A 16,317-nucleotide genomic window follows, 5' to 3' on the forward strand; every position below is an offset into this window, starting at 1 on the left:
ATATGTGGGCGACAGGCTTTTTTCACGAAAGTTGTTGAACAAAGATATTGGACATTATTTATCAAATATAAATATATCAAAATCAACAGACCGGCGCGATAGCACACCTTGGTCGACTTCGCGAACGGTAGATCCAGGGTCAATCCTGGGTCGGTTGTACCTTCCTCGCTTGGCATTCAGCTATAAAGGGTATATTGGTTGACGAAGTCCAGTATAATGGGCTTGCCTTCGGTAAGTCGTCTCACTAAAGCAGATAAAAGGGCGGTGGAAATCCGTCAGTAACAAGGAGGCATATTACGTGCACTCTTAGCGCTCCTTCGTTGTCGCATGACTGAAAAATTGTTAGGTACGACGTTAAACACCAAGCACTCACTTACTCAACAGAATGAATATTAAAGTCTTTACCTCATCGATCGTTTGATCCCAAACTTTGGGTACCTGCATTATAATGAATAATTTTATAGGTTTAAATCTCGCATGACGTTATAGAGCACTTATTTCGACGTGGAGGAATGGTGTAACTTACGCCTGCAAAACAGATCGTGACAAGTTACCGACGCTAAGCAGCCATATAGATTGCCTATATTACACTGTCACGCGTATCTGTTCTAAATTCACATAGCTTATATTATACCCAGTGTCAAATAGAACTATGATCGTTGATTCCAAGAATTTAAATATGCTCGAAATTGCCATAACTGTATGGGAAATGGTCAGGTTGCTAAAAGTTAGTTCATTGTAACTACGTGTATATTATGACAACACGTGTTGCCATGGTCAGTGATAGTACCTACACGATTGCTTCGTTAGGCCCTTTAAGCTGTCAAAAACATACAGTCCTAAGCACCAAGATCTGAAAATTGTGTTGGATTACAGCTTCTTGGCTTAAAAATTAGGGCAGTTCTGAACTTTTGGCTTGTGATGTATTTATTTATTTATTTGATTGGTGTTTATCGCCGTATACAAGAATAAAATTCATATTATATTCATATAATTCGCCGGATAAGTAGTGGGAGGAAACAGGACAGAGCCCGGGGAGGGTGGGGATCCACGACCATCCGCAGCCTGCTAGCAGACCTTCCCACGTACTAGCGGAGAAGAAGCCAGCATGAGCTGGATCTCGCAGTAACCGCACTGGTGAGAAGCTCCTATGTCACTGTGCTTCACCAGCAAGCTAACCTCCAGGCCACGGAAGCCTCCTGTGATGCATTTAGTGACAAATGTCCACATTTAATGCCATAAAATGCTATAAATATCAGTAATAAAGGGCATTATTTTAACACCATTACAATGGGAAAACAAGAAGTTTCTCTCCCACTTAGGCAAACATGTACATGACAACACCGAGACCAAGACAACAGAGCTTAAGATCAGGCAATCTGTGCTACACGGTAGTTTAACGGTTTAGAGGGAGTGGGTGGGAGAGTATAATAGAAAATCCCCGTCACCAATACACATTTAATATAAATATTTAAAAAATATAAATATTTAAAAATATAAAAGTTTGTACATCCATTACATAATTTCATGACATGTGGAGTGTTTTCACAACGGTAATTGCATACACGCACCCAGAGTTAAGGGTAGGATGGAGATTATGGTGGAGGGTTGAAGGGCCACACGAATAATCAACAAGCATTCTGGAAGTATGGCAAAAGATACATGGTTCCCACCAGTTAAAGGTGTCAGAATATTCGCCATGTCAAAGTCCACACCAGATCAAGAACGGTCATAGCCTTGACGAAACTAGATGAAATGGTCCAAAACTTAGTCCGTAACTTGTCTCCGTGAAGCCTGATACCAAGTTTTATATCAGGATAACGAATGTTTTAATCGGTAAACTGCCAAGTCCATATATACCGGCCCCGGTGGCTCAGTTGGTATTGCGCCAGCCTCGGGGCGGTAGATCTAGGGTCAATCCTGGGTCGGGTCACACCTAAGACCATAAAAGAGGAAGTTGTGCCTTCTTCGCCTGGCGTTTAGCGTTAAGGGGAAGTGCAACGACTGGTTGACACGTGTTAGTATAATGGCTCTGGTGGGTAGCTTATTTGCCTTCGGCAAGTCGTCTCAGTGAAGGAGTACTAGATAAAAGAGCGGTGGAAATCCGTCCTGCAACAGGGAGGCACATTACATGCACTCTAAGGACTCAAATGACTGAAAAATTGTTTGACGTTAAACCCCAAGCACTCACTCACTCACCAAAACAGAATATATACCTCCATGGTCTGACGGATTGACAGACGAGGTGTAAACTTATAGCCCCTGTGGTATCAGACTAATAAGGAGAGAGAAGAGATTACTTACATAAAAATTAAAAAACAAAGTCATAAAAATGCACTGAAATTAGATGTTTGTGAAGTCAAAATACTGAGTAACTCTTGCCGAAATTTCAAGCATTATAAAACATTCTGTTTGTAACTTTTGGAGCAGAAAAACGTGCTCAGCATCAAGCAAAGCGAAATTGATTTTTAAGAATTGAAAAGTGTAGAAATGTTGAAAGTGTTTACCACAACACAGGGCCTGTCATTTTTATGTAGCTAAAATTACAAGAAACAGATTACACAGAAGTATGCCACATACAAAATGTAAAAAAAAAAAAAAAAAATTCTAGAAAAAGTCCTGAATTTGTAAACTAGCACCAAAAACAAGACATTTTGAACAGTTTCTCCTACAACACTATGACTTTCACAACTTTCTGCTGGAACCTTCAATTGCACAAATGTACAAGCAGTAGAATTAATAGACCGAAGGGCAGTCACCCATAATTTGCAAGCCCCTTCACACTGTGAATTTCTGTCTATAATACATTAACCATTTAAGGTCTACATTTACTCCTATCTACTCGTCTATTAAATTATTATCCAACTTTGTGTACAGTCTACACATCTATAGGTTCAAAGCATGGGGATATTGCAAATTTAGCAGAGCTGACATATACCAATTACTGGTAGCACGACACATTTTAATGACAACATCTATTCCACATGTATATCCTATTTCACCAAAATAATCATTCTTTATCCTGATCATTTCCTTAACACAGTAAATACTTTATTACTATCACTACAAATCATTACTACGTGTACACATGTTGATTATTCCCTACTAAAACTTTCCTTTGAATCACCTTATGTTTGATTTCTTGGGGGTTGCACATGTGTACCTATTTTCTGTATCAATACACTGCACTTCTTTGTTCTGATAAAACATTGTCATATGTATCATTGAAATTTCAAGACACTTTTCATGATAAAAAATAATTGTATTACAATCCCCATGACACACAGCTGCCATGGTAAGTACTTGTACCATCAATATTCCCGGCACACTCAGGTCACTAGCTATGACATAGGGCTCCTATTAGCAAATTTTTAAGGTCACCTTGCACAGTTAACAGAGTCTACCATCAAACCAACGGTCAAGTTTGGTCAACTTTTAATGATTTCTAATTCTGCTGACTTGTGTGTGTTTCGTAATGTGTATCTTGACCAGGCTGCCATCTGTATCACGCCCACAACCACTGGCATGAAACAGAGAATAGCTAGCATGGCTTCCTGTAGTTGAGTATAGCCTGTCCATGATGACCTGTCTTCAGAATTCTCTCTCAGATCACTGTATCCATACCAATTAAGGATGGCTGTCACAACCATGGGGGATAGTGAGTTGGCTGGCTTCACTATCAGAGCATTGGTGCCATATATCATGGAAGAAATGGGATGCCTGTAACAGATGAAAGCTCCAATGACATACAATTTTTTGTGGACTACATCAACTTATGCTAAGTTTAAGTCCATAAGTAATAGATTAACCACAGGGTTTAAAAATCTTGCTAACTCATGAATATGTCCTGAATTTTTTACTTGGTGCAATACTTACAGAGAGATATGAACTGTCAAGTTTGCTATCAAAACAACACGAGCTATCTCACAAAAGCAGTTAAGATACAATAAATACTTACTTTCGGTTATGCTTCTGCATGTCTTCATCAGCTATATCTGACAGTGACATGGTGAACAGGTTGTAAGCTGCACCCGTGTAACCACTGGTAAAAAAACAAAAGTAAATAAATGTACTATAATTAAATATTAAAACTTTTTAACTTGGTTAGCGCTGACTTTTTGTATAGATTCATAGGTTGTGAACTATTATTGGTCGATTGGTGCTTGTAAAAAGACTTCGAGAGTGTCTGGCTCAATTGTTAATGTCTCCCTCTCTGAACAGAATTTATGGTCAGCCCTTGGCCAGTGAGGCTGTGTACTCAAATTTTCTGCTTGCTTAGGGAGTTTTAAGTACAAAGTTTGTCAAATACCTGGTTAAGGCAGAGCCATATCTAGAAAAAAATTAAAGGTTCTCACCACAAAAAGAAATTCTACAAATTGCAACTTGATTTGATGCTTTCTGAGAGCTTTTAATAATTTGTATTTAAGAGGTTTGTGTGAAAATTTAACTTTTTTTATTGACCATCAAATATTTGCTCAATGTTTCTGTTGCATGTTGCATGTTTAAGTGTTAACATGGCCTCACTGCTTTGGGCATCCAACTATCTGGGATCTCAACTGTTTTCCAGACCTAAAATGACCTGTGGGCTCTACCAGGTTTCAACAAACACAAAAACCTGACTGCTGATGTAAAATATTCTTAAGTACAGTGTTTTATCACAATAAAATAAATAAAGTTCCACCATGTATTTTAGCATTGATAGTAATAGTAGGGTAAACCATGAGGCCAAATGACAAGTAAATAGTGTTAACACTTATCAATGTATCATTCTGGAGAGCCTTGTGCAGGAAATGGCAAAGTGTTCACTGTGTCAGTATTAGATGTACCATTTCAATTCAGTTCAGTTTAAAATAGTAGAGAATTGTGCCTAATCATTAATGTTTACTCTAGTTACACTTACATTTCAATCAACATGCAAATCATCAGTATCCATGGGTTGCCAAAGCCTCCATGGGAAACATAGAGGAAGAGACCGATGAATATCTTGAGGTAGAAGTTCCACATGATAACCCTATGAGATCCAACATACCGTACTACTGACACCCCAAAAATGACGATTATCTGGAAGAAAATCAAAATCACACACACGATTTATTTGATTGGTGTTAAATGCCATGCTCAAGAATTTTTCATTCATGTGACAGTGGTTGGGATTAGTGATGGAGTAAGCCTGTTCTTTAACAGGCAGCCTGACATAAGGCTGCAGATGAAGCTACAAGAACTGGACACTGGTCAAGGGTTTGACAGTCACAGGGAGTCAGCATATCAGCTCACTGAGCTAGGGAGGGCACCCAAGCACAAACCCACAAATTTTCACAGGATCCAGTGTGCACAAACCCACAGGATCCAGTGTGATAGTGGTCATCCTCACTGGTTAAGTGTGCACAGCCATCAATGATAGGGTGATAGTGGTTCTCCTAGGTCAAGGATGATAGTGGTTCTCATAGGTCAAGGATGATAGTGGTTCTCATAGGTCAAGGATAATAGTGGTTCTCATAGGTCAAGGATGATAGTGGTTCTCATAGGTCAAGGATGATAGTGGTTCTTATAGGTCGAATGTGAGTGGCCAACACTAGACAAGAGTGACAGTGGTTCCCATAGGTCTTGGGTGATAGTGGTTCTCACAGGTCAAGGATGATAGTGTTTCTCACACGTTGAGGGTGATAGTGGTTCTCACAGGTCAAGGATGATCGTGTTTCTTATAGGTCAAGTGTGAGTGGCCTACACTGGACAAGGGTGATAGTGGTTCTTATAGGTCAAGTGTGAGTGGTCAACACTAGTCAAGAGTGAGTGGTTCTCATGGGTCAAGGGTGATAGTGGTTCTCACAGGTCAAGGATGATAGTGTTTCTTATAGGCCAAGTGTGAGTGGCAAACACTAGACAAGAGTGACAATGGTTCTCATGGGTCTTGGGTGATAGTGGTTCTCACAGGTCAAGGGTAATAGTGTTTCTTATAGGTCAAGTGTGAATGGCCAACACTAGTCAAGAGTGACAGTGGTTCTCATAGGCCTTGGGTGATAGTGGTTCTCACAGGTCAAGGGTGATAGTGTTTCTTATAGGTCAAGTGTGAATGGCCAACTCTAGTCAAGAGTGACAGTGGTTCTCATAGGTCTTGGGTGATAGTGATTCTCACAGGTCAAGGAAGACAGTGGTTCTCACATGTCAAGGGTGATAGTGATTTTCATAGGTCATTGTGAGTGGCCAATACTAGTCAAGGGTGATGGTGCTTCTCACATGTGAAGAATAATAGTGGTTCTCACACGTCAAGGGTCATAGTGGTTCTCATGGGTCAAGGGTGATAGTGGTTCTCAAGGTTAAATCAAGGTTAAAAGTGGTTCTTATCAGCCATGGGATATAATGGTCCTCATTAGCCAAATGCTATAGTGGTCCTCACTGGTCCAGGGATACACTTATCCTCATTGACCAAGGGCTATGGTGGTCCTCACTGGCCAAGGGATATATTGATCTTCATTGGCCAAGGGCTATAGTGGTCCTCACTGACCAAGGGATACATTGATCCTCATTGGCCAAGGGCTATAGTGGTCCTTAATATTCAAGGGATATAGTGGTCTGTAGTCAAGGGCTATATAGTGGTCCTCATTAGTCAACAGCTGTAGCGATCCTCTAGTCAATGGCCATAGTGGTCCTCATTGGTCAACAGCTATATTGGTCCTATCTTTACTTAAGGGCCACAGTGGCCTCATTTGTCAACAGCTATATTGTTCCTATCTTTACTTAAGGGCCACAGTGGCCTCATTTGTCAACAGCTATATTGGTCCTATCTTTACTTAAGGGCCACAGTGGCCTCATTTGTCAACAGCTATATTGGTCCTATCTTTACTTAAGGGCCACAGTGGCCTCATTTGTCAACAGCTATATTAGTCCTCTTTAGTCAAGGCTTTAGTGGTATCACTGGTCAAGGCTAGTGCTCTGAAGTGAGGCACCCTGAACTGCTCTATAAGAAGTGGGTTCCACAATGATAGTAGTACAGGATTTTTAGTTTAATGATGAACTCAAGAGTATTTCTTTTATGCAACAGTAGAAAAGTCTATGAGAGGGGAAAACTTGAGACAGCCAGAAACCAAACATTCCACCTCGTCAGTTACCTAGCAACCTTCTGGACTACCATTTTGGAACTACTCTGAACATGCCAACTAACTGGACAAGGGCTAAGCATACAGCATACCACTTGACCATCAATTTATTTATTTATTTAATTGGTATTTTACACCAAACTCAAGAATATTTCACTTATACAACGGCGGCCAGCATTATGGTGTGAGGAAATTGGGCAGAGCCTGGGGAAACCCCATGACCATTCACAGGTTGCTGGCAGATCTTCCAACGTATGGCCAGAGAGGAGGTCAGCATGAGTTGGGCTTGAACTCACAGCGACTGCATTGGTGAGAGGCTCCTGGGTCTAACGCTGCGCTAACCAACTGAGCCAAGGAGGCCCCTAATTGACCATCAAGGGCCTTGAAGAAAGAAGCTCTACTACTAATCCTGAGAGAAATGAACTGTGCTAATCACTGTTAATTAGATACTAACAGCTGGAAATGTGTTGAGAAGTCCATGGAAAATACCCCTGGTGTAAGGGCTAATGGTAGTGGCTGGTATGAGGTTTTCAGTCACAATCACAGAAAAGTTGGAGATCCATGTTTTTTGGAATTCCTGGCAGAAATTCACAATAACAAAGCAGACAAAGTTTTTGTTTGTGAGAACATGTTTGGTGAGTTGGCACATTGTGAAGCCTGTCACTCTCGATGAAGACTGGTGGTTATCAAAGGATACATCATCTGACTTTTCCACGGCCTTGTCAAACTCTGTATGGGCATTCAGGCCAGTGTAGGTCATCAGAAGCCAACTACAGAGGGCTATACATACACAAGTCACCTGGAAATTGCTGAAGTTCTGCAGACTTTTTGATGAAAATTCACATGAGTAAACTCCAATTGAGGATCCAACGATGTTTCCAACAGAGCTCATCCAGGCCAGGCCCAGTCGGTCACTGTGTTGACTGGAGATCTCTGTGAATAGACAACAGCCAGCCAGTCCAATGAAAGTGAAGCCTGTGTCATAGAGAGATAAGGCCACAATTAGGTGTAGTCCTGTTACCCAACTACCCTTACCCTCTTCTTCCCATGGGAACCAGGGTATCAGAAATGCCAAGGTAAAAAATGGGGCAGCATATAAAATGGCTCCACGTCTTGTTTTGAGGAATCTAAATCTTGCGCTGTCCTGTAGGTATGCAAACAATGGGTCGTTGATGGTATTCCACACCAAATATAAGAACTGTGCAATCTGAAACCAGGTTGTTGAAATGTGGTACCTCTCCAAGAAGATCTTCACATAGTAAAAATGAAAGACAGAGTGTACCATTGTAAGGCCTGATGATAAAGCAGTAAATGCCAATACTGGCCTAGAAATCTTGAATGAGTTGAATCTTAGCACACTAGCCATCCTTTTCCAGCTGGTGAGTGTATACAAACACAGGCAGGAATCATGGGAAAGTCTTAGTGATATCTTCCAAAGACTGTTTGTCAAGTCAAGTCTCCATGCCACTTCATTGGAATGTCATACTGAGTACGTGTAGTTATATCTGGGGCTGCCTACAAAACAAAACCAATTTATGTTTGTATTTATATTTTCAAGGAGTGTTATATAACGCTCTCCATTTTTTTTCATTACATTCAACAACTGTAACTGCTGTGCTTTGGCTCATTATGACAGCATCCTGAAATGTACACATCTTACCTGTAACATAGGCCTATACTGATTTATACTGATCTACAACAGGTGAAAGTACAATAATGTATGGTCAGCTATTAAACAGAATAACAAATAGTCCAGTTGTAGTTGCTGGTATACTTAATACTTTCTGTTTTTTTTTTGTTTTTGGCTACATCTATGGTTTTGAAAATGTTATAAATACATTCCAAAGTACACTTATTTATACTAGACAACGTAGGCTACAGGCTTCAGATAATGTACGACGGCATATACACTGTGGGTGTTTGGATTAGAGCCATATAATTTTGCATATACACTGGTAAGAAGAGATTAGACGGAGTTAACAGATATGGGGAGTTCGGAGGAAATCAAAAATGGTCTTCGCAGTCTCAAGAAGATGAAAAGCCCCTTGACACACATGCCTATACTCCTATTTTATATCGTGTGATCCACGCCACTGCTGACGTGATCTTAAGTAATGACGGATGAGCTCCCGGCCAGTCTCAGTCTCTATCGTGGTGACAGTAGGCCTACCATGTAACAGTAACGCTCTCTGCAAGACTCCGGTCACAAGCAGGCAGATTAATACTGAGACTCTACGTTTAGTTAAATAAATTTGCAACAAAATGAAATGATAAGAAATCAAGAAACTTAAACCGTTTGGTAGATGTAATACGTGTCGTTCGACAACTTCCGTAGGCACGACGGAGATTGCCGAACAGGGACGGTTGTCTCTACCGTGACAGCCATTTTGTGTTTCCGTGTGGTCAGGTTGCTGCGAAAGGTATTGATATTTCATCTCGCTACAGATTCTGACAACACAAAGTAAGCTTAATATTTTGACACATATGCTATCTAGGTATAGTTTTGCTAGGTAGTCTATAGATATCCCGTTAACACTTGGGGGAAAACACGGAGATAAAGATAGTCATTTCACCTTGAAAATTCAAGGATATTGACTGCATGTAGGAGTGTCCAGTTTTCGTTACAGTGAAGCATGTCCACAAGGTTTCAGCGGACAACATTGTGAACATGCGCCTGCAGCATTTTCTTTAGAACACAATGAACATCTTTAGTCGGTTTATAACTTTCATATTTGACAGTTTGGTGTATATGAACATGTTGAGACAGAGGCGCTCGAAGCTATCTCCCTTTATTAGTCAGTCACACAGTGATCTATATGGACAGGCGCGAAACACGGTTTGCAAGAAATCACGAAACGGCAATACAAAGAACCTTTGTTTCTCGATTGTAATCGCACCTGCTCGCACTAGACACATATCTGTCTTAATCCCAGTCCATTAGACAGCTCGACTTCCACATGATTATTACCTTTGAAGGAAACGTCCATCAACTCCATCGTTTACCCCGCCTCTCCACTGTTTATAGCCTCTGCGGTTTCGAGAGTTGACAGAGATTCACGAACTGGTGTGCATGGGCGTCATACTTGACACAGATACCATCCAGCTGTTAATGACAGCCAGTAGTTGAAATGGCCACAAACACCCATTAATTTTCCATAAGCGACAATGTTAACGTTTAGCACTGTAGCTCAGTCCAAAACATTCCTTGACAGCAAAACAAGACTTCACACCTTAAAAATACACAGAATCACATTTGTCCCTCCCAAAAAACGGAAGTTGTAATGGTAGGATGCAGCATGAGGCCGTCCAAATTTATCTTGATGGCCGCAATATTTGTCTCCCTGGACAAGCTGGTACAGGAAAGATGTATACAGTAAAACAAATTACTTAACAAAAAATCAATGAAAAACATTGGAAAGTCAGTTGCAGTAACATGTGCTACAGGCATGACAATTGCTTTTATGACATTGATAGCTAAACAGAGGCCAATTCCACAAAACCATTTCGGAATCTTTACAATGCTTAGTTTTTGGTTCAAGAATTAGAACTTTTGAACTTTTGTCAGAAATGGCTTTGAGAGTTATTGCATCTTCCCCCGCGCATTAAATCTTCCTTAGTGTAAATTGATGTCAACTGAGTAGGTCCCATAATCAACAAACCTGTTCTGAGTTTTGTTGAACCTAAAACGATCCATGACAACCTCACAGATTCACAAAATAAATACATTTTCAAACACTACACCAAGTGTGGCAGACATCTAGTTCTGATAGTCGTACAAACAAGTCACATGAGTGATGTGAGCGCAGAAAAAAAAAGTTTGTTAAAGAGTGATAATACCTTTGGCAATCAGTATAGTAACACTTGGCATGTCCAGTCATCCATTTGACTAGTTCACTCCTCGTGTCTTCAGAGGGCGCTAATTGCTTCATCCTCATTCGTTCTCGACCAGCCGGATAGCACAGTTGGTAGTGTGTCCGCCTCGGGAGCTGTAGATCCAGGATCAATCCTGAGTCGAGTCACACCTAAGACTTTAAAAAAGGAAGTTGTAACTTCCTCACTTGGCATTCAGCATGATGGGGATAGTGCAAAGATTAGTTGACCCGTATCAGTATAATGGCTCGGGCGGGGCGGCTTACTTGCCTTCGGTAAGTCGTCTCAGTGAAGCAGCACTAGATAAAAGGGCAGTGGAAATCTGTCCTGCAACAAGGATGCACATTACATACACCCTGAGGATTCCTTCGTTGTCATATTACTGAAATTACCCGCTTTTTACAGGTCACTTAACATGGAAAATTGCTCGGTCGCAGCAAAGAGTGGCCGTTTAGAGCAAATGAATGCTGCTTACAAGTGGCCATAAGTACCGGTTTGACTTTAAAAAGTTACACAATTCTAGCTGATAATTAATTGAACTGTGGATGTACTTAGTGTGACACATACATCTGGCCACAGAGTAGGGGCTACTGTGGCAATTCAAATCCGTGCATTATTTGTTCTTTTTTTTCTATCTTCTTCAGATTTTTTTCAACAGTTTATATGCACATCAGTTTATGCAAATAGACATGAAAAAGCAGTTAAAATACATTGTGTGTATATAAATTACTTTTAAATTGTGCCTACGCATGGATTTAAAAAAATTATTCTTCCGTATTTTTCAACTGATAAATAAATATTTGCCATTGTGTCTTGTGCTTTGGATTTGTAATAGCTGGTTGGTATCTTTGTCAAGTATGACGCCCATGAACGCCAGCAAAAGAGGTTATAAATGGCGGAGCGGCGGGATAAACAATGGGAGTTGACAGATTTTGGACATTTTCTTCAAAGGTGGTATTCATACGGAATTCGAGCCATTTAATGCACTGGGATTAGGAAAGATATGTGTCTAGTGAGAGCAGGTGCGATAAAAATCGAGAAACAGAGGTTTTTATTATTGCCGTTTTGTGATTTCTTGCCCACGGTGTTTGGCGCCTGTCCATGTATACATGTGTATATATATGTATTAGTGCGCGACTGACTTATAAAGGGAGATAACTTCGAGTGCCCCCTGGTTGAGGTAAATTAGTTTGAGTCCCTTTAATAATACAGGTGACAGAACCTACACAATTATCTGTATTTTGGCACTCCCAACTTATCTTTCAACTTGTCTTTCACCTTGTCATCTTCTTGTTTGTCGTTGTCTTCTTGTTTGCCTTGCAGGCGATTGAAGTGCCCAAATATGTGTGATCTCGAATATCATTAAGAATATCCTCCTTCCATCTTAGAACAAGTGCCCCCAAAAGACATGCTGGACATTTTTGCGGCTGTACACTTGTTAAGGTATTAAATGGCAGGCTGTGGCTTCATCAGATGGTTTAATATCATCCAGGATCCACTCCCAGGAAACCTTCATAACTTTAGGAGAACAAAAGACGACAAACTGCACACAGTGTGGTTATCATGGTACATGTTGTTGACTTGAGTGTGTAATGTGAAGAGGTCCCTGAGTGTCATCTGCTCACTGCCATTCAGAGCTATTTGCAGTGGAAGTTGTTATCAAAACTTGCTGCTGTTTAGTTTATTGTAGATCTCTTGTGTTAAAGTACCGCTTGGTTTCAGTGGCCTAATGGTTACAGCGCCTGTCTCAAAGTCGGGAGACCCGGGATCAAATCCAGATAGGATCATACTAAAAACTTTAAAAATGTTACTTGCTGCAGCCTCGCTTGGCGCTCATAACTGAGAAGTTAGAGCAAGGAAACATGACTGGTTTGGCCGGTATCAGTATATTGTGAGTCGGGGGTCATGACTGGTGTTTTCGGCATGATACTTCAGAGGCGGCAGCATTTTGATGGTATGGACCCTCACTGCTACATGAAGACATTACACACACCTAATAAATCCTCGTCGCCATATGACTGCAAACTTGTTAAGTATAATGTTAAACTTTAAGCATCGATTCATTCATTTTTGTGTGAAAGTCAGCGTTATATTTTCACTGTACATGTATCTGTTCTTTTCTCTTTGTAGAAATCCTTATGTCTGCTGCAGTTATGTCTGATAAGGGGTATCAGCCTAAGACTGCTCCTTTCGATGCCCGCTTCCCAAACCAGAACCAAACCAGGTACTGATCATTCGTAAATTAAAGTTTTGGAATAAGCCAGCATGTGTGGCAAAAGGTGTAGAAAAAAGATACCCCAAACAATATCTTTTTGATGTATGAAATATTTTTCTTTTCCTTTAATAAACATACCTTTTGCTACTCAGTATTCTGTGTTCTTATAAAATAAAAAATATATGTCCATGGGAGACCACAATGACTAAAACCACTTGCCCTGAAGACATATAAGATGATTGAGGCTCACAGACATACATGCTAATTTTGTCTTGGTTGTGATTTGTTTGCTAGCAGGCAGTTTGATTGCGCCATCGATGAACCCGACCACTGTTGTAGAAGTGAAAACACTTGGGAACGGTGACACCAATCAAATAATAATAAATATATTTAATATGAGCAGGGAAAAATTGATTATATGTACATGAGCAGTGTATTTTAAAAACCTTTCCTTACCTAAAGTATGTTGTGCAGCCTTTTGTTCTTTCCTTTCTTCACGACAAAGATTTGTTGGCAAACTCGTCAAAAGATTCATGTTTTGCAAGAGAACACTGGTCAGTTCAGCTCTGACCTGAATTGCCATTGCATAGGAAAAGTTGCCCTATTTTAATACAGTATTAATTTTTTTACACTATGGTTATTTAATTGCTGTCATTTTTATGTAGGGACTCATTTAACAAACTTTGATTCTTTTTCAGGAATTGTTGGCAGAACTATGTAGACTACCATCGGTGTCTCAAAATCAAAGGAGAGGATTACAGCCCATGTAATTACTTCAAGAGTGTCTATCAGTCACTATGTCCTAATGCTTGGGTAAGGTTCACTAAAACAGTTCCAATTAGGCTTTTGGTGCCTTTCACTTACAAGCAACACAGATGTCATTTACTTACTTGGCTTAGTGTAGTGACTATTTATGTACTACTTTATGTAGTGACTTTCTCTGTCTTAAATCTAATAGCTGATTTGAAAGTGAAAGAATGTTAAAATATGCTTTGCTGAGTACACAAGTCAAATACACAGTCTTGTAAGGGAGTCAAGAAGAGGTTTCAGATGAGGGTATCCCGCTTTTTAACCTTAAGAAAAGTGATACATCACACTTTTGGTGTATGTATGGTGGAACTAACCTAGTGGTGCAGTGTGCAGGCTGAAACATTGCATTGTCTCTGCACAAACTGACACGTATGTATTTTTAACTAGCTTACTACTGTGTGTGTCCATCTTTAGGCTTTAGAGTATATTTAGATGTTCAGACCCTCATGTTGCCAGATGTGCTGTTGCATGTGTAGTGTTGGTTCTGAGCATGTTGTCCTATTTAGGAAAGTAATGAAGTTAGCCTTAAACTTACATTTTTAATCCAGAACTTTTGATATATCTTGGTAAATTAATTTGTACCATTATGTAATGATTGTTGTCATCTATGGTTGGTTTACTGTAATTTTTTTTTCTTGTTTTTTAGGTTGAAAAATGGGATGAGCAAGTCAGCAATGGGACATTTGCAGGGAAAATATAATGTATTGTTTCTGTAGGAAATTTGCTGTTAGACATCTGTGTGTTTGTTTCCATATTTGTTTCAAGCCAGATGAATCAAGCCCAGCTTCTCTTCTAATCTGAATGGGTTTGTACATGTAATTCCACAGAGTGAATTTATTATCATCATCTGGAAAAAAATGGTGTAATGTGAAAAAAAAATATTAAAAATTTGTAGTATATATATATCGACTTGGTTGTGATTGTTGGTTTCTTTAGTTCTGTTTTGTTTCATTTGTTTAGAGACAAAGCCTGGCAGAAAATTTCTAACTTTCATCAACTCACATTTCGGAATTACAACCAAGCCAGCATGCACAGAGAGATAAAAAATAGAGTAGCAAAGTTTTGTGTTGGTAACCTTTAATAGCAAATTGTAGAATACTAGTGCTAAGAAATAACTGGACATTAGGATGGATTCATCAAAGTTAAAGTGCTGGCTTGCTGCATCTGTCAGTGCCTTGAAGAGTGAGGTCACTCATTCAAATTCCACTGGTCTCCTGCTTCAGGCGTGGCTTTGAGTCAGGAAATTTGTAAGGTACCTTGTGAAGGGCAATGTTTTACTATTCTCTACCCAGAAACTGTATACTAATCAAATAAATGGATGGGGTCCTTCTGGTTGGCTAAATCATTATCAGTTGAGACCAGTATTATGTGGCAAATGAGATTAGTACTTAGTGGAAATCTTCTCTGTTGTGACGCCCCATTTCCTACCCATGATGAAAATTTGTCTAGCACTGAAATATACTTGTATAGAAGATCAAGTTAGCGATTTCATGGCAAATGCAATGGTGTCAATCAGTAATTTCTTTACCAACCATGTTCTTTTCATGATTGTCATCTAGAGACATAGTGCATCACACACAAGAAGACAATTCGTCGTACGTGTACCGGTAATATGTTGAGCATAGTTGACAAATGCGGCAAATTCTCTGGACAGCTGTTGACAGTCTGCCCCTTAATTGGTAAATTTCAGGGACGGTAACTCTATAGGCAATGTGTCATAATATGTGGACGTCAGAGTCCAGAAACGAGGGAAATAGAGGAAGGCGCTTAGTAATTATATCCTGCCTACCCTTCCCAGCAAAGTAGTTAATTATGATGGAAACAGTCTTTCTCTCCCTACAGGTATATCCTCACAATGGTGATTAAACGTGTGCATGCAGAATTTTAATGTCGTTCACACAAATATTGGCAAAAGTACCTTTGCATATAACTAATATAATTAACACACATTTAGGCCCGCTGGGCTAGCAACGATGATCACAAAGTTATACAGTATTCACCAGACAGAATTATGAACGACCCGACGTTCAATGTGTCATTTATGTCCACACAATTTACCAGATAACTAAAACTCAGATACGATGATATATTTAAAAATCATCCCTAAGTATAATATAGTGCCTAATTTACTCCTGGCATCAGGTTGAATACCATAGACCTAGGATAAAGTATTGGTATGTGGGATAGATTACGCACGTTTAATTTATTACATATGGGTATTTATTGCATGTATTTATGATTGATACCAGGCCAACAGAAAATGTCATCGTGTGGATTGTGTGACTTTTAAAGAATTCTAAAGTACATGGACGTTTCCTTAGTTCATTA

At 39.8% G+C, this 16,317-nt stretch overlaps 2 protein-coding genes across 4 annotated transcripts; one reads left to right on the plus strand and one right to left on the minus strand.

Annotated features, from left to right (window-relative positions):
• Positions 1-960: 960 nt before the first annotated feature.
• LOC135481860 (transmembrane protein 180-like) lies at positions 961-9,272 on the minus strand. The gene is made up of 4 exons (XM_064761606.1): positions 7,549-9,272; positions 4,901-5,061; positions 3,959-4,042; positions 961-3,720 (listed from the first exon to the last, which is right to left on the minus strand). Exons 1-4 carry the CDS (start codon positions 8,458-8,460, stop codon positions 3,429-3,431), a joined length of 1,449 nt encoding a protein of 482 aa, XP_064617676.1. The 5' UTR covers positions 8,461-9,272; the 3' UTR covers positions 961-3,428.
• Positions 9,273-9,422: 150 nt separating this feature from the next.
• LOC135481861 (cytochrome c oxidase subunit 6B1-like) lies at positions 9,423-14,898 on the plus strand. Of its 3 annotated transcripts, none has more exons than XM_064761607.1 (4): positions 9,423-9,555; positions 13,095-13,188; positions 13,878-13,992; positions 14,636-14,898. In XM_064761607.1, the coding sequence occupies exons 2-4, from the start codon at positions 13,103-13,105 to the stop codon at positions 14,687-14,689; spliced, it is 255 nt and encodes an 84-aa protein (XP_064617677.1). In that variant the 5' UTR covers positions 9,423-9,555; positions 13,095-13,102; the 3' UTR covers positions 14,690-14,898. The 3 variants fall into 3 exon arrangements, with proteins under 3 accessions (XP_064617677.1, XP_064617679.1, XP_064617678.1); XM_064761609.1 differs by having other exon boundaries at positions 9,469-9,514; XM_064761608.1 differs by lacking the exon at positions 9,423-9,555 and adding an exon at positions 12,232-12,407.
• The last annotated feature ends 1,419 nt before the right edge of the window (positions 14,899-16,317 follow it).

This window comes from Liolophura sinensis, chromosome 1, assembly GCF_032854445.1.
Source record: "Liolophura sinensis isolate JHLJ2023 chromosome 1, CUHK_Ljap_v2, whole genome shotgun sequence".
Lineage (NCBI taxonomy): Eukaryota > Metazoa > Mollusca > Polyplacophora > Chitonida > Chitonidae > Liolophura > Liolophura sinensis.